At 35.2% G+C, this 19,458-nt stretch overlaps 1 protein-coding gene and 1 non-coding gene across 2 annotated transcripts; one reads left to right on the top strand and one right to left on the bottom strand.

Moving 5' to 3' along the window:
- LOC107633752 (pentatricopeptide repeat-containing protein At1g77360, mitochondrial) lies at positions 8,595 to 17,780 on the top strand. The gene is made up of 2 exons (XM_021117428.1): positions 8,595 to 9,116; positions 15,540 to 17,780. The coding sequence occupies exons 1-2, from the start codon at positions 8,595 to 8,597 to the stop codon at positions 17,013 to 17,015; spliced, it is 1,998 nt and encodes a 665-aa protein (XP_020973087.1). The 3' UTR covers positions 17,016 to 17,780.
- On the bottom strand, positions 18,450 to 18,531 carry TRNAS-AGA. The gene has a single exon. It is a non-coding gene; the product is annotated as a tRNA-Ser (tRNA).

Here is a 19,458-nt window from a genome sequence, read left to right on the forward strand (position 1 = left end):
TATATTATGGTCTTTTTTATTTTTAAAAACTATTTCATTAAACAAATTTGCTACACATTTAAGTATTATTGTCATCAAGTTTAACTAAGTAGATTTAACACCAACAAAAATTACTCTCATTAAAAGAACGTGATTATAGGTGTCGGATTTTATGTTATCGTCATCATATTTTTCTTCTTTGCGTTCCTCATCCTCCTCGTCATCCTTCGCATTCCTTCTTCTTTGTGTGTTTTTTTCTCATCGTCATTCTTTTGTTGTTGATGAGTTTGGAAAACTCTTATCTAATTTTGATGATGAACAAACATTATTAAAATATTTAATTACAAAATTATTAATTTGATCTTAACTCATACTTACTAAATTAATAATTTTGTTGTGCAGATTTTATGTTGGGCCGAAAAATGAGTTTCTGGTTTAAGCCCAATGATCAGCCTTGTTACATGTTTCTCATACATGAGGCTGAAATATTAAATGGGCCAAAATAAATATTATTGTTATAAGCCAAAACAGATGCTTTCTTATGTGTTCTATGCTTGATTCAAAAATTCATCAGGAAAGCAAATGTTAACTAATTGGGCCAGCTTTATTTTCAATACTACAAGCCCAAGTTTTATTAGTGATGAATGGTTCCAAGCCTGGTCCGAAACTAAGAAAGCAAATTGGCTTCATGCTTTCCAACGGATTCCATTGCTTGCTAAGAATGGATTTCAAAACTTAATAAGCTAGCATTGGAAACATGAGAGAGAACTTGACTTTGATTTGATAGGGAATCATTATGATTAAATGCTATACGCTACTCAAAGCAAGGGAAGTAAAAGCAATCTATCAATATGTTTCAATTTCATTTAATTGCTTTTACTTTAACTTCACATTCTCTCTCATCTCTTTCTTCTTCTTCCTTCGGTCCTTGTCCAGGAAACTATGGACGCTATGATCATCAACCAAGAAAAGGAAGAAGTTGCATGCATCAAGACCATCAAGCTGATGATGGCAAGAAAACATACTAAAATAAAAATGAGTTGTGGCTGAGATATTCACCATATTTGGTTAGATTTGGTGAGGTATCTTGAGCCTTTCATGCTCAAAAATGGACGTTGAAGATTCGGCCAGCATGGAGGAGATTCTTGAAGCATGGCTTGTCTTTGATTCTGTTTAACCACCACAGGGAGTAGCTAGAGTGGCGAAGTGATGGTTGAGGCAGAGATTGAAGCAGATGAAGTCATTATCATCATGAAGCATCAAGGGCCAGAAATCCATCTTGGAGAGCAAGCCAAGGATGGAGAGCTCGGATTGATGAAGGGTGATGATCAAGAAAGGACTAGAGGTAATTGCATGTTGGGTTTTGCATGGTTATCTCTTCTCTCTCTATGTGGCCGAACCGGTTCTATTTGTTGAAGGAGGAAGAAGTTGGTTTGGGTGTTGGCTTCAAGTGTGGAGGCTTCCCTCTTCTATAAAAAGAGAGAACAGCCACTGTTTGGAGCAAGGAGAAAATTTGAGAGTGCAAGGCACAGTGTTCTCAGAGCTACCTGAGCTAACAGTTTTCTCTTCTCCTTCAATGTATTCAGTTTTGTATTTTTCTGTTTAATTTTGTCATGTCTTGAGTCTCATGGAAAAAGGCAAACAGTGAGATTTGTATGAAAAAGCCATAGAGCGGAAAAAGGCAGAGAGTGCAAAATTAAAAGAAAAAAAGCCATAGATGTCTTAGAGTTCCTTTGTTCATCTATGTTGTGTTTCATGATTCTGTGGGAATCCCATTGTAAGTTGGGTTAGCACTTTACAGTTTGTAATCAAGTTGATTATAGTGAAATTCCATCATTGTTGTGATGGAGACTAGATGTAGGCTGCACTGCACTTAGCAGCTGAACCAGGATATATCTGGGTGTAATCTTTCTTCTCTTCTACTCCATTTCTGTTTACTACTGCACAGAAGCAAAAACCAAAATGTCTCATGCCAAGTGACGAGACAAAACAAAAAGTCTCGTGGCTAGGGACGAGATAAAAGAAAAAGTCTCGTGTCCAGAGACGAGCCAGAACAGAAAAAGTCTCCTCTGAATTCAGCAAGTGTTAGCAACATAAAAAAAAAAGGCTAAGATTCAACCCCCCCTTCTCTTAGCCACTGAAACCATCAATTAGTATCAGAGCTTGGTCTCAAAGAGATCAAACTTTGCAGCTTGGAGTAAAGATCCTCATGGCCGAAAACAGTGGCGCAAATGTGGTGTCATATAATCTAACTGAAGGTCAATCAAGCAATAGACCCCCTCTTTTCAATGGGAAGAATTACACCTATTGGAAGGAGAGGATGAAGATATCTGTACAAGCAGTGGATTACAGACTATGGAAAATCATCTTGGAAGGACCACAATATCCAACTGTTACAAGTGCCGAAGGAGTTGTTTCTCTCAAACCTGAAGCAAGATGGACAGAAGAAGATAGGAAGAAGATATAGTTAAATGCCAAAACAATAAATCTGCTCAACTGTGCTATAAGCTTCGAGGAGTACCGACGGGTATCAAGATGCACAACGGCAAAGGAAATCTGGGACAAATTGCAAATCACCCATGAAGGAACCACCATTGTCAAGAAGACTCGGACAGATATGCTAAATAGAGAGTATGAAATGTTTGCAATGAAGGAAGGAGAGTTCATTGATGAACTGTTCGAACGGTTCAATTCCATCATCGTTGGCTTAGATGCTATGGGAATTACACATTCTGAATCTGTGCTAGTGAGAAGAGTGTTGAGATGTCTCACAAAAGAGTGAGAAACAAAGGCTTTAATTATTTCTGAAAGTAGTAGCTTAGACTCCATGACACTTGATAATTTGAGAGGAAATCTTCTTGCTTTTGAAAATACCTATTTGAAAAAAGATACAAAAAAGAAAGGAATTGTATTTTCTTCTGTGACTAACCCTCTGGATGATGAATCCAGTGATAACTCTTCTGAAAATGAGTTTGTGTTATTTGCAAAAAATTCAGGAAAATGGCTAAGCTCAAAGGCAAAGGCAGCAGCACAAGGAGAATGAAGAAAGATCTTAGCAAAGTAACTTGCTACAATTGTAAGAAATTGGGGCATTTCAAATCTGATTGTCCCAAGCTGAAGAAGGAGGAAAAGCCTAAAAGAGGAAAGAAGAAAGGACTGATGGCCACATGGGAAGACCTGGAGAATGACTCTGATGATGATGATGAAGAAACCGAGACCAAGTCACAAACATGTCTCATGGCAGACCACATAGATCAGGTAGTCTTTCATAACCCTAACACTGAAGATCTTCATCTTATGATAGACCACCTCTCTGAAAAAATAAGATATTTTTTGCTGGAAAATCAAGAACTTGAACAACAAAACATCATTCTTAAGGCTGAAAACAGTTTTCTAAAAGAAAAAGTGAGAGAGGCCGAAACTGCTTGTGATCTTGTTGAAGAGAATAAGCAGTTAAGAGCCCAAGTTAGAAGCTGTGAAAGTAACCATTCTGTTCTTGCATATGTGGATTGCTTTAAGCAAAATGAAGAGTTGCTTAAAGAGGTTAAAAGACTTAAAGGAAGACTTAGCCAAATTCACCCAAAGTTTCAAAAGTCTGAATCACATTTTGGCTAGTCAAAAACCTCTTTATGATAAAGTTGGGTTGGGGTTCCATAAATCTGAAAAATCACATTTTGAAAATATTGCTTCATCTTCTAATGATACAAGATTTCAAGATCCCACCTACTTTAACAAAACAGCAACTCCAAGATTTTATAGACTATGCAATCGAAATGGACACTTTCCCATTCAGTGCTTTTTCGGTGAAAGAATGATCGGTGACAAGGTTTATAAAATTGTTTTTTATTACAATGGCTTAGGACATAGAAGATGGTTTAACGTAAAAAGATCCAAAAAGATTTGGATACCTAAGGTTACTTAAGCTTGTTTTGTAGGTGTGCCTAGCATCCAAAAGAAAGGAAAATATGTGGTATATGGACAGTGGATGCTCTAGGCATATGACCGGAAAGACAACCTTCTTCATAAAGCTTGATGAATATGATGGAGGGCTTGTCACTTTCGGTGATGATGCAAAAGGAAAAATGTGGCTGTTGGGAAAGTGGATAAAAATTTCTCATCTTGTATAAATGATGTTCTCCTTGTACATGGCTTGAAACATAATTTACTTAGTGTTAGTCAACTATGTGATTTTTAAGAAGTTTGTTTGTTTAGTTGTTTGTGAGAAAACTGGGAATGTTCTTCTTGAAGCTAAAAGATGCAACAATGTGTATGGATTAACTCTTGAGGATTTAAAGGAACAAAATGTAACATGCTTTACATCTTTTGAATCTGAAAAATGGCTTTGGCATAGAAAGTTGGGACATGCTAGCATGTATCAAATTTCTAAGCTAGTCAAAAGAAATTTGGTTAGAGGAATTTCAAACATCAAGTTTGATAAGGATCTTACTTGTGACGCTTGTCAATTGGGCAAACAAGTAAAATCCTCTTTTAAATCAAAAGATGGAATCTCAACCAAAAGGTCATTGGAAATGTTACATATTGATCTTTTTGGTCCTACTAGAACTCAAAGCTTAGGAGGTAAACATTATGGTCTTGTGGTGGTAGATGATTACTCTAGATTTGGTTGGGTACTTTTCCTTGCTCATAAGAATGATGCCTTTCATGCTTTTTCCACCCTTTGTAAGAAAATTCAAAATGAAAAGGATTTGAAAATTGCCCATTTGAGAAGTGATCATGGAAGAGAATTTGAAAATCAAGATTTTAAAAAATTCTGTGATGACTTAGGGATTTCTCATAATTTTTCATGTCCTAGAACCCACCAACAAAATGGGGTGGTTGAAAGAAGGAATAGAAGCCTTCAAGAAATGACTAGGGCTATGTTATGTGAGAGTGAAATTCCTAAATTCTTATGGGCTGAGGCTGTGAACACAGCATGTTATATTTTGAATAGAACAATCATTAGAAAAGGGTTAAAGAAAACACCATATGAGCTATAGAAAGGAACCCCTCCAAATCTTAAGTATTTTCATGTTTTTGGATGCAAATGTTTTGTGCTCAACAATAAGGAAAATCTTGGAAAATTTGATCCAAAATCATATGAAGGAATGTTTGTTGGATATTCCACCACAAGCAAGGCCTATAGAGTTTATCTCAAGGAGCATAGGACAATAGAGAAATCCATACATGTTACCTTTTGTGATTCTAACTTAATTCCCAGTATTGTGAAGGATATTGATTCAGATTGTGAAGAGGCTGGAACAAATAAAGAAAATCCCAAATCTGTGCAAAATGAAGAATCTGTCAGCCCAGTTTTGTCTCGTCAGATTGGAGGAGATACTTCCATTTTGTCTCCTGAGCAGGCACGAGCAACTGAAACAGTGAGACTACCAGAAGTTCATCAAAGTTCTACACCTGTCCGAAAGCCTAGAGAATGGAAGTCTATGAGGGGTTATCCTCATGACTTCATCATTGGTGATCCTTCTCATGGTGTAACAACAAGATCCTCCACCAAAAGGCAAACCGAACCTAGCAACTTTGCACTCTTGTCACAAATGGAGCCCAACAATGTCAAACAAGCTCTTGAAGATCCATCATGGATCAAGGCCATGCAAGAGGAGCTAGCTCAATTTGACAAGAATGAGGTTTGGACATTAGTACCTTATCCGGATGGTAAGAAGGTAACGGGTACTAAGTGGGTATTTAAAAATAAACTTGGTGAGGATGGACAAGTTGTTCGTAACAAGGCTAGATTAGTGGCCCAAGGTTACGATCAAGAAGAGGGTATAGATTTTGATGAGTCTTTTGCTCCGGTAGCTAGAATGGAAGCAATTCGGTTGCTTCTTGCCTATGCCGCCCATAAAGGTTTCAAAATATTTCAAATGGATGTTAAATGTGTTTTCCTTAATGGCTTTATTGATAGAGAAGTGTATGTGGCACAACTCCCCGGTTTCGAACATAAAGAATTTCCAAATCATGTTTTTAAATTAACTAAGGCTCTTTATGGTCTTAGACAAGCTCCAAGAGCTTGGTATGAAAGGCTTAGTGCCTTCTTGTTGGAAAATAAATTTCAAAGGGGTACCACCGACACTACTTTATTCATTAAAGCATCTAATGATGATATACTCCTTGTTCAAGTTTATGTTGATGACATTGTATTTGGTTCGTCCAACATTTCCTTGTGTGAAGAGTTTGTAAAACTCATGACTAGTGAGTTTGAAATGAGTTTAATGGGAGAGCTTACTTTCTTTCTTGGCCTCCAAATTAAACAAACTCCTAGTGGTACTTTTATTTACCAAGGAAAATATGCAAAAGAACTTATTAAAAAGTTTGGCCTAGAAAATTCCAAAGTAATGGGTACACCAATGCATCCCAACACAAAACTTGAAAAGGATGATGATGGTCAAGATGTGGATGAAACAAGGTATAGGGGAATGATAGGTTCACTCATGTACCTTACCTCCTCTAGACCGGATATTGTTCAAAGTGTGGGTGTATGCTCAAGATTTCAATCTCACCCAAAAGAATCACATCTTACGGCTGTTAAACGCATCATTAGATACATTAAGGGAACTTGTGATTATGGCTTGTGGTATCCTAAATCTGATGAATTTTGTGTAGTAGGGTTTTGTGATGCAGATTATGCGGGAGACAGAGTGGATAGAAGAAGCATGTCCGGAATGTGTTGCTTCCTTGGAAGCTCACTCAACATGTGGTCAAGCAAGAAGCAAGCCACAGTGGCTTTATCCACCGCTGAAGCAGAATACATTTCCGCATCTGCATGTTGCACTCAATTAATTTAGTTAAAAACACAATTAGAAGATTACAAATTAAAAATCAATAGTATACCCTTATTTTGTGATAATATGAGTGCTATAAACATTTCAAAAAATCCTGTTTTGCACTCAAGAACCAAGCACATTGAGATAAAATATCACTTTATTAGGGAACATGTACAAAAGGGAACTATTGATATTCAATTTGTAAAATCTGAAGACCAAATTGCTGATATTTTTACAAAATCCCTCTGTGAAGACAGATTTTGTACCTTGAGAAAAAGTTTGGGAATGTGTGATTTAAGTTTTATTGAAAATATGTGAATTTGTGACTCTGTTCAGTTTTGCTCGTAGGTTTGGACGAGATAAAAATAATGGCATGATGGAAGAGTTGTGGTCAAGGGGGAGGCAACGCAGAATTCAAAATTTTATGGGCCCCACCTTAACAGTTATGGCAGTTATCTCTCTACAAATAAGAATCTTCTTCTTGTGTCATCAAATCTTTTTGGAAGTGGTTATTGTCAAATCAAAATCCTTCTCTCCATCTAATCCCTTGATTTAAGGCAACAACTTTTCAGTTTTAGATTTCAAAAGTTAAAAGGGAAATCATTTTTTTTTTGGATAATAACCACCCATTATGGTCATTAACCGTCCACTAATGGTCATTACTCTCTCCATATTCTCTTTCCACACCTCATTAAATGTGTTCACCCACCTTGTCTCTCTCTCTCCCACTCAATTCGGTTATCACCCCCAACCTTTCATATTTCATTCCCCCATTACCATGAAAAAGAAAACCGCGCAAAGAAATAGTGAAATAATTCTTCTTTCTCAAAAACCATCAACACCCCAAACTCACACTCACATCCACATACATTCAACTTCCTCATCCTCTCCCTCACCTCCAACCAAACAAACCGAAGCCATGAGAAGAAAGGTAGTGGCACAAAAGAGTTCTAGAAGAGGAAGAAACAGGAAGAACAAGGAGCCCCAAGAGGAAGAAGAGCAAGAATCTCATACTTCTCCCATTCCTTCACCTCCACCCGCAGGCACGGACCCACTCACAAACATGTGGGGGCATTTGCCCCCATTGAGTCTTTGAAGAAAAAAAATGAAGCATATAAGAATCTTATAAAAAATAATATTAAATATATAAGTATGTATATATTATCTCTATTGAGTAATGTGTTAGTTGTCACATTTAAAAAAAAAATATTTTTTAAAATAAAATTATATTAAGCATTGCACAGGTCCCAGGTGTAAGCGTGTCACTACATTTTGATATATTAAAATTAACATTTATTATTATTATTACTATTATTATTATTATTATTTTTGCCCCCGACACTAAAATTTTCTGGGTCCGTCACTGTCCACCCGCATCACCGAAGCGGACTACTCCTGGAAAAAGCTCCCAGAAGAATCAGGGGTTTGCACTCAATAACACTACTGAACCTCCAAACTTGGAATCCATGGAATTCAGAGACAAGTATGGCAAGACTCACTCACACTTTGATCCAAGCAGATTTAACTCTTGCACCTCTTTTGAGTTTCATAAAGAGGTTATGGAGAAGCGTCATTTGTGCACAACCTATCTTGTTAGCCTTGAAAATCTCACCAACAAGGGTATCAATATCTCCTCTCTGTTTGAACTCCTCAACTGGAAGCCTCTGCTTCTCATCCAGAAACCAGTCTACCCTGGTCTTGTTCGAGAGTTTTATGCCAATATGCGGCTCATTGATGGCACCCTTCATTCCTATGTCAAAAGGGTTCAAATAGCCCATTGATGCTGAGACAATTGGAGCAGCCCTTGGGTTCAAGGATGAAGGACCTCGAGCATACATGGTGGAAAAATGGGACACACAAGTTGGCGTTCCATACAAGACTGTTCTCAAGCACATTTGCGAGAACCTTTCTGGATTGCATGGCACCATTCCAACACACAAAGCTCTAGGACCAGTTAATTCCCTGCTTCACCGCATCATCACTCATATTCTGACTCCCCAAAGCGGCTCACACAACCGAGTAACATTTTCTGACTGTCTCATCTTATTTGCTTTGGTTACCTCTACTCCTATATCCTTTGGTTATATTATGATTAGGCACATGTGGGATTCTGTTAGAAGCACCAGAAAGGCTAACCTGCCTTATGGTATGTTTTTAACTAGAATATTTGAGTACTTTAAAGTTGATTTATTAAATGAGGCTGTAGAAAACAAGGTGTCTTCAATCAGAGGAGGAGGAGCAACTAAGGAAACCAAAGGGCGAAAATCTGCTGCATCGGATAATGACTATGAAGGCAGACCAGAATCTTCCAAAACAATCAAGTCCATCAAACAGATTTTGGGAGAATTTTTGAACATGGCAAACTTGATGTTTCGGTCCCACAAAGAAGCCCGCACGCAAGCTTATGAGAGTGAGAAAGCTTGAAAAAATTGCAAAGACAGGGTCAATCTGATGATGGAACGTTTTAAAGAAGATTTGGGAGATGACAGTGAAGGAGATGCTGAAGAAGAAATTAATTTTTCTGATGATTAGTGACTGTTTTTACTCTGTTTGATATTGGCTCCATTAGGCTCAATCTGTTTTTTGTAGGGGCATGACTTGATACTCACTGCTCTAGGATACTGTGATATACTTTTGCTACTTTACTTTGAATATTTTGCTATGTTGATCATGTTTTGTGCAGGTGCCCCATGATGACAAAAGGGGGAGAAAATTTATGTTCCAAAATTAAAATTGGAACAAAACAGGGGCTGGAAAAAATAGGGGATGAGAACAGGGGATGAAATTTTCAAAATTGAAAATTTATGATCACCCTTGATTCAAAGAATGCATGTGTTCAAAGAATGAATGTTGATATAGCATTTGTTTTACTATGGTCACTGCTGTTTGAACTGCATGAAGCATTTGGTTTATCATGATTAGTTAATACTCATTTGGCATTTGGTTTATAATGATGTTTGATTTATCTTTGATACCTGGCTGTTGATTCATCATTAATAAACTTATTAAATTAAAAGTTTATTTTTGGCAGTTCCTTTAAATTGTGTAATGTATTAAAACTGCCTTGTTTTGATCATGTGTACTTCAAATTTTTTTCCCATCATTTTGATTTGCTCTTATATACTAACAGAAAATGTTTGAAAAATATTTGGATAAATTTTTGTTTGTATGAAAAAGTTTGAGCAGTAAATAAGTTTATGATATCAAATGAGTTTTGATTATCAATTAAAACTGCTCATATATCAAGCATTTAGCATCATAAAATATGCTAAATAACATTGTTACTTGAAGCTTGATTTAAATGTTACAGGTTAGTGCTTCCCTTGGTAAAATAAGCATGCATTAAGGGGGAGCTATGTGACATTTAGAAAGGGGGAGAAATTCAAATTCAAAGGGAGTATTCTTTACTCAATATCTAAATTTCTTTCCATTTCAATTTTAATAATGTTTGTCATCAAGGGGAATATTGATGAGTTTGGAAAACTCTTATCTAATTTTGATGATGAACAAACATTATTAAAATATTTAATTACAAAATTATTAATTTGATCTTAACTCATACTTACTAAATTAATAATTTTGTTGTGCAGATTTTATGTTGGGCCGAAAAATGAGTTTCTGGTTTAAGCCCAATGATCAGCCTTACTACATGTTTCTCATACCATGAGGCTGAAATATTAAATGGGCCAAAATAAATATTATTGTTATAAGCCAAAACAGATGCTTTCTTATGTGTTCTATGCTTGATCCAAAAATTCATCAGGAAAGCAAATGTTAACTAATTGGGCCAGCTTTATTTTCAATACTACAAGCCCAAGTTTTATTAGTGATGAATGGTTCCAAGCCTGGTCCGAAACTAAGAAAGCAAATTGGCTTCATGCTTTCCAACGGATTCCATTGCTTGCTAAGAATGGATTTCAAAACTTAATAAGCTAGCCTTGGAAACATGAGAGAGAACTTGACTTTGATTTGATAGGGAATCATTATGATTAAATGCTATACGCTACTCAAAGCAAGGGAAGTAAAAGCAATCTATCAATATGTTTCAATTTCATTTAATTGCTTTTACTTTAACTTCACATTCTCTCTCATCTCTTTCTTCTTCTTCCTTCGGTCCTTGTCCAGGAAACTATGGACGCTATGATCATCAACCAAGAAAAGGAAGAAGTTGCATGCATCAAGACCATCAAGCTGATGATGGCAAGAAAACATACTAAAATAAAAATAAGCTGTGGCTGAGATATTCACCATATTTGGTTAGATTTGGTGAGGTATCTTGAGCCTTTCATGCTCAAAAATGGACGTTGAAGATTCGGCCAGCATGGAGGAGATTCTTGAAGCATGGCTTGTCTTTGATTCTGTTTAACCACCACAGGGAGTAGCTAGAGTGGCGAAGTGATGGTTGAGGCAGAGATTGAAGCAGATGAAGTCATTATCATCATGAAGCATCAAGGACCAGAAATCCATCTTGGAGAGCAAGCCAAGGATGGAGAGCTCGGATTGATGAAGGGTGATGATCAAGAAAGGACTAGAGGTAATTGCATGTTGGGTTTTGCATGGTTATCTCTTCTCTCTCTATGTGGCCGAACCAGTTCTGTTTGTTGAAGGAGGAAGAAGTTGGTTTGGGTGTTGGCTTCAAGTGTGGAGGCTTCCCTCTTCTATAAAAAGAGAGAACAACCACTGTTTGGAGCAAGGAGAAAATTTGAGAGTGCAAGGCACAGTGTTCTCAGAGCTACCTGAGCTAACAGTTTTCTCTTCTCCTTCAATGTATTCAGTTTTGTATTTTTCTGTTTAATTTTGTCATGTCTTGAGTCTCATGGAAAAAGGCAAACACTGAGGTTTGTATGAAAAAGCCATAGAGCGGAAAAAGGCAGAGAGTGCAAAATTAAAAGAAAAAAAGCCATAGATGTCTTAGAGTTCCTTTGTTCATCTATGTTGTGTTTCATGATTCTGTGGGAATCCCCTTGTAAGTTGGGTTAGCACTTTACAGTTTGTAATCAAGTTGATTATAGTGAAATTCCATCATTGTTGTGATGGAGACTGGATGTAGGCTGCACTGCACTTAGCAGCTGAACCAGGATATATCTGGGTGTAATCTTTCTTCTCTCCTACTCCATTTCTGTTTACTACTTCACAGAAGCAAAAACCAAAATGTCTCATGCCAAGTGACGAGACAAAACAAAAAGTCTCGTGGCTAGAGACGAGATAAAATAAAAAGTCTCGTGTCCAGAGACGAGCCAGAACAGAAAAAGTCTCCTCTGAATTCAGCAAGTGTTAAGCAACATAAAAAAAGAGGGGCTAAGATTCAACCCCCTTCTCTTAGCCACTGAAACCATCAGTTGTTTTTTGTTATTGAATTTTTTTCTTTTCTTCCTCCTCTCCTTGGTGATTTTGTAGTATTATGTGTTTTGAATTGTGCAGAACCAAATGCATCTTAATTCACTAAAAAATGAACTAAAATTACATTCACAATTAATCGAAATTATTTAATGATGACGATATACAAACAAATTCATTTCAAAACAAACACATACCAAGTGCACCTTATTTAAATCCAGAATGAATCGAAATTACTTAATGATTGTTCGAAAATAAGCACACAAATAAAATTGAATGATCAGAAATTCACTAAAAAATGAACCGAAAATTAAATTCCGAATAAACCGAAATTACTTAATAATGATACACAAATAAACTCGTTTCAAAACAAGCACAAACTAAATCAATTTTGAACAAAAACTATTTTGGATCAGACAAAATCATCAATATGGCAAAAATTTGATGATAACGATAACATTAACGACGATAAAGATAAGGACGATACGTATTAGAAGAAGACAATGACGATAACGATGATGATCATGATAATGTTGGAGAAGAAGGATGAAAAGGAAGAAGGAAAAGAAATTTCAATAGGAGGAGGAGGAGGAAGAGGAGTAAAATATGTTGGTGACGACGGTAACGAAATTGAATAATAATGAAAAATGAGGAGAAGAAGAAGAAGACATAGTATCAGGGGTGAAAAAGAATGTGCGTGCATGGATTTGAAACAAGAAGAAGAAGCCCGTGAATCTAAAATATTTGGTTTAACTTGGTTGGTTAAATTACTTGAATGTGGAACTTTATTGTTTACTAAATACAATTTTGGTGTTTATGTTTATCGAAAGTCATTTTTAGTTTAATTTTAACAAACACATGTACTACAGCTTTTAAAAAAATTAAAACTTTATCAAACCAAGTCTTATTATATCTGTAATTGTTATATGGCTTGTGTTCATACCCGGCTTAAAATTAAAAGTTAGGTCTAAAAATGGACAAAATTCATATATAAAGATTAAATTTATTTCATCGGTGTGTTCAACTTTATAGGGCCACCTGGTGTACAGAACTTTAACTGCACCTACGAGCAAGATCATATATTTAAATATGGGATGTCAACAACTCCTAAATAAAAAGGGAAGATAACTACCTATTAGAATAAGAGGAGAGGTTACAAGAGTGGTTACAAAATCATTCATCTAATTGTATAAATACTCCTTTCAATTCAAACATTTTTCAACTCTAATCTACATAAAAACATGCATAAAATATTTGCTAATTTAAATATTAGAGTTCCTTACAAGTACGATATACCACTCCACCCCATTCTCAAGATATCGGACATAGCACTCCATCCATTTCAAGTAATCATAGCAACAACTTTGGTTTGGTAAAATTTTTAGTTTTTAAAAATTTTTTTAGGTGTTTTCAAAAGTATCCCTAATTTTTAAAAACTGTAAGCATAAATACATGAACTTTTTAATTTACCAAACACAAAATGAGATGTTTGTGTTTTTAAAATGTACAAGCACCTAGGGGTGTACATGGTCCGACCCTGTCCGAAGATTTGACCCGAACCCGAATATTTTAGGGGCTAATTTAGTGTGATTTCACCGAGTCTAAGACTGGATACGGGTATAAAAAAATAGACCCGGTCATTATTTAGGGTCGAGTCCGGGTCAAGACGAATCTAGCTTCACTAGATCCATGTGCACCCTAAAGGATCTAAAAAAGGCATATATGTTTTAAATTAATTTCAATGTTATGTTATATTAATTATAAGTTTATTGTTTTATTTTTTATCACACTTGATGAATTAGAAAATAGATCAAATAAACATCAAATTAGAATTTATAGACAAATTCAAGTTCAAATATAGATATCAACTTCTCGATAACAAGTTTTTTCTTTATAAATAAGTGCATCATAAATAAGTTTCTTTATAAATTATTGTTAAAATTTTAAAGGCCTAATTTTCACCCGACATAATTATAACTCAAAAATGTTTAGATTTCAATATTTCATCGGATCTAGAACCAAGTTACAATATAAAAAATAGACCTAATATATATTTAAGATCGAATTTAAATTAAGACAAATCCAATTTTTACCGACCCATATACACTCTTACAAGCACCCCTTCAAAAAATTTTATAAAACTAAGCCAATATCTTGGCCGAAAGCTATTCATGAGAATTATATAATAAAAAAGATATTCGTAGTTTAATATTAAAAATATTTTAAAATACACAACAATATTTAATATTAAAAATAAACTAATTTTTATAATACTATATATAATATTTTTAGATATAATATTTTTAAAAATATATTTATCATAATATATTTTTTAACATGATACAAAATGTACTTAGATTTATTTTGGATAAACAATTTAATTAAATTATTTTAAAAATTAGTTTAAAATACAAGGACTTATATTAAAAGTAGCTTATAAATAAATTATTTGAGTAATTTATGCTAATAAATGAATGAAATTTAAAATTACACAGATATTTTAAACCAGAATTGATTACACGTTCTCTCCTAAATACCTTTATATAAATCGAATAAAAATTGATTTATGCTATTTACGTATTCGATTTACTATGTATATGCTACAAAAATAGTAAATTAAATCAAATTAATTCGATTTACTACTTGTGCACTAAATCGAATCAGTTTAATTTGATTTACTATTTTTACGTATTATTGTTATTTATTTATTATTCATTAATTTTAAAACATAAATGTCAATAAAAAAATTATTTTCATTTTGATTCAAATGAAATATCAAAAAACTAAAAACAAATAAGAATAGAAATTCAACTTTTGTGTTTTAGTTCAAATTAAAAAAAAAAAATTATATTTTTACAAATTTATGAATTTAAAACAGAATAAACGAACGATTNTTTGTTTGACTCTAATTAAAAAAAAACAGTTAATTTATTTTCAATCATACATATTTAGTACTTCAAAAATTGATAAAGATAAGAAATAAAAATTATAAAATTAAATTTATACTAAAATTGAAAACAGTACAATCATACATGAAAAAAAAATGGTGCTAAAATTAATATAACAAGAACAACAATACAATTTTTGTTACTCTTCTCCCAACTTCATATTTTCTATGTATTATTAACAGAAAAATAAGCACATTTTTATTTTTAATATTGGGTTAACAATAGTATTTTTTTTAAATTGTGATTTACTGTTATATTTTTTTAAAATGTGGGATAATTTAATTTACGAAGTATAAATCGAACCGTCTGATTTTTAAAAAATACAGAAATCGGACCGTCTAATTTTTGTTCTTGAATCGTTTAATTTGTGTACCTCAAATTTTTAAAATTTTTTAAACATAAATTAAAAAATTCGATTTGTGTACCTTCCGTAATTTTAAAAAATACAAAAAATTATCACATTAAAATATAACATCCATTCTATTTCCATATACAGCCAAAAATAAGTTTGGAGGCATTTAATTTGTTTCTAATAAAAATACCCTTCCCCTCAAAAGAAACAGAGCCCAACCACTGCCACACCCAGCCCTTCCCCTCCTACCTGGACTCCCCCTCCTCCCTCTCCCCCACCGTCAAAACCCTCTGCCACATCATCGCCACCACTCCCTCTCACTCCATCGAGCAATCTCTACACGACTCCTCCCTCTCCGTCACTTCCTCCGACGTCGAGCAAGTCCTCAAGCTCTCCTACGCCTTCCCCTCCCAGGCCGTCAAGTTCTTCCGCTGGTCCGGCCGCCACCACCTCTCCGACTGCCACTCCCCTTACTCATGGAACCTCGTAGTCGACCTCCTCGGCAAGAATCGCTTCTTCGATGCCATGTGGGACGCTATCAAGTCCATGAAGAAGGAGCGACTCCTCTCTCTCGCTACCTTCGCTTCTGTCTTCAGCAGCTACGTCGCTGCCGGCAGAGTCCACGACGCCGTCATGACCTTTGAGGTCATGGGAAACTACGGCTGCGTCAACGACGTCGTTGCACTCAACTCCCTTCTCAGTGCCGTCTGCAGGGACGCGAGAACCCGCGACGCCAACGAGTTCTTCCAGATGGCGAAGAAGTTGGTTCGCCCCGACGCTGATTCCTACGCGATCTTGATGGAAGGTTGGGAGAGAGAAGGGAATGTCAGTTGCGCTAAAGAGACTTTCGCTGAGATGGTGATTGAGGTTGGTTGGGACCCTGCTAATGTTCCTGCTCATGATTCTTTTCTGTGTACTTTGATTAGAAGCGAAAATGGGGTTAGAGAGGCCGTTAAGTTCTTCGATTCCATGAGGGATAGGAAGTGTTATCCTGGAATTAGGTTTTTCAAGGTTGCTTTGGATGAGTGTGTGAAGGATCATGATCTTAGGAATGCTGAGTTTCTCTGGGAGGTTCTAGTGGGGAACGCGGGGTTAAAGGCGAATACTCAGCTGTATAATTCCATGATTGCTTTGTATTGTTATCACACTGATATGGATTCGGCAAGGAGGTTGTTTGATGACATGATTTTCAACGGGGCTTTCCCGGACGCCTTTACTTATAACTTGTTGTTTAGGTTCTTGATCAAGGCCAGGAAATTGAGGGAGGCTGCTGTGGTTTTTGCGGAGATGGTAAAGAACGAGTTTGTGCCAGACCGGCCTAATTGCGATGCAGCTGTTAGGGCTTACATTAACGATGAGGATGCTTTTATGGCCATGAAAGTTTGGAAGTGTATGGGGGAGAATTACCAGGAGGATTTGAAGGATACCGCTAATCTTCTGATTCAGGGGCTTCGCGATTTGAGTAGGGTCCCCGAAGCTGTTAAGTATGCTGAGGACATGATTGAAAGGGGAATCAAGGTAACCTCTTCCACATTGTCTAAGTTGAAACAGAGCCTTGTCAAAGAGAGGAAAGAATTTGTGTATGAAGAACTTTTGAGAAAGTGGAAAAGATCTCATTAGGTAGCTTGGAGTTTGCTGAACTTGCATATCTTTATTTCAATCCTCATCTTTTATGTATATAGACCTGCAGATTTGCAACAGAAACGAAATTTCAGTAATTTTATACTTCGATTATTCCTAAACTGCATATCTTAATGCACCATAGTTATTTCTGATCCCCATATTCATAATGCACCATATATGCATAGTGCACAGAGTCAATTGAAACAAGGATATTGTGTTAGACGGTAAAAAGATAAATGAAGTTCAATATCAAGCTCGCTGAGAAGTGTTGAGCGAATGTTATATAGACCAAGTTGAAAAGGAATTTATACATGAATTTGGCTTTGGTGAGACACTGCAATGAGATTTATCAGCAATTTCCTGGGAAACCCTGCTTGAAAACTTAATTTACAGATTGATTTGTCTTTCTATTTCTTTGGTTGTAACCATATTTATTTTGATTGGCGCCATGATAATCTTTTGGTTTCTACTTTTAGTGGTGAGTATACATGCCATTACTAGTTGATAAGAATGTGTTCTAAGAGCATAGCATTGAATTGAAACATTGAAGTTTTGTTGTGTGCGGTCTTCAAATCGTCTTTAGCTGTCACGACTAGACAATGTAGTTCAGTTATTCATCTGATATTATGCCAAGTACAGATTAGCCAGTATCCCACTAGCCACCTTATGAAGTGTTTGGTATAACTGGATTTTGTGCTTTCATCCTAATGTTTGTGATTGAATTTATTCAACTTGAATACAGGGTGGCATGCTTCTAGACTACTTGATTTTTGTACCTAAATTATAGAGCCTTTTGTTTTATAGACCCTGTTGCTAGAAGTTTGATTTATGATGCAAGATTCCATGCCATGTCGTACTTAGCTATCTGTAACATAGTTTTTGAATTTTGAAGTCTCTAGAGCTAGGCTACTAGGGATAATTGTATATTTCTGATAAAGGTTGCTGTATAAGTGATCTAAAAATTTCTGCTAATGAGTACTGCACTAATGTCTGAGGCATCAACAATACAGAAAGATTAAATGACAATGTCAAAAGAAGAAATTTGACGTATTTCAGAAGACACCAGGATTAGGGAAACGAAGGCCAAAACTGGGGAGTATTGCTGTCTGGGGTCAATAGAAGAAGAGATTATGACTACATATCATTCCACTATTTATGTAAACTCTGTTTCTTGGTACTTCTCATTTTGTTTATGATTTTTTTTTTGTTCATAGTGTTTGTTTTGTTCATGGTATTGTGCTTGTACAAACTACTGGATGATACTCCTCCTATGTCTCCATAGCCATACTTGTGTGCAAGGTAGCGTATAGGGGATAACAATATATAATATTCAATAGTTTTTTATATTTAGATTAATGACCCAAAAATATGTATAAAATGTATATATGAAACTTTCCATACTTTAGTTGTATAGGCAAAATAGGAAAAAACCGTGAACGGCAGGATTCGAACCTGCGCGGGCAGAGCCCACATGATTTCTAGTCATGCCCGATAACCACTCCGGCACGTCCACTTTGATGCTTATATTTTAGAACATTACATTATTTAACGGCATCTTTACTGTTTGTTCTTTTTGGATCCAAAGTAAAATTTTATTTTAAATGCAATCATTATAGATGTATATTAAAATCAGTTATTAGTATGTTAGAATATAAAATATATATTAAAAATAAATTAAACAATACATGTTTATACAAAAATACATAATGGCTAATTTTAGTATACAAATAATATTTTTGTTTTAAATGTGCTATAGTTGTTGGAATGTGCACTAATGATAAATTTGTATTTTTAACTTTAAATTCAAACAAAATATAATGTCTTAATAAAGTAAAAATTTCAACTATTGGATTAACTGTACAAAAATGTTGTGTTATTTTATACAAATACATGATTAGTAGCTAATTTTGTCTTATCAGTAGGTAATTTTTAGCCTATACTTAATATGATTGTAATTTGCATCACAAGAATTGGCTGAAGTAATAATCATGGATAGGAATTTTTTTTTTTGGTACTTGATAGGAAGACTTTTTAATGCATACATACAGGCGCATCAATAATATAAAAGCACAGGCATGCATGGTCAGCATGGATAATACATGATTACATACATGATTTTTTTTTTGGTTTGGTCTGGACGATTGGATGCGGTTAGGTAGATATTTTGATGTTTTTGGTCACAATAACGTCCCCTCTAATGGGCTTAAGCCCGAACTACTTTTATATATATATATAAAAAATACATTGCCCTAGTCCGCTAAAATAAGTGTTGGCGGTCTCGAATCCCGTGCATGCAACAAACTATTGATCAGCAGCAAACTCTTAAGTGGAGTTTAGTATTACTACGGATTAGTCTTTGATATGTTAGGTTGGGAGATGCCATGAGAAACTAAAAAAAAAATGCAATGCCCTAGTATCCTGTACGGCTGTATCCCAAAAA

The sequence above is a fragment of the Arachis ipaensis genome, chromosome B03, assembly GCF_000816755.2.
Source record: "Arachis ipaensis cultivar K30076 chromosome B03, Araip1.1, whole genome shotgun sequence".
Lineage (NCBI taxonomy): Eukaryota > Viridiplantae > Streptophyta > Magnoliopsida > Fabales > Fabaceae > Arachis > Arachis ipaensis.

Excerpts from the sequence above, each read along its gene's own strand:
- LOC107633752 (XM_021117428.1), top strand. The coding sequence starts at position 8,595 with ATGGTGGAAAAATGGGACACACAAGTTGGCGTTCCATACAAGACTGTT. Across the intron at positions 9,117-15,539 it reads TGGGAGAATTTTTGAACATG|CCAAAAATAAGTTTGGAGGC; the intron begins GCAAACTTGATG and ends TTCCATATACAG.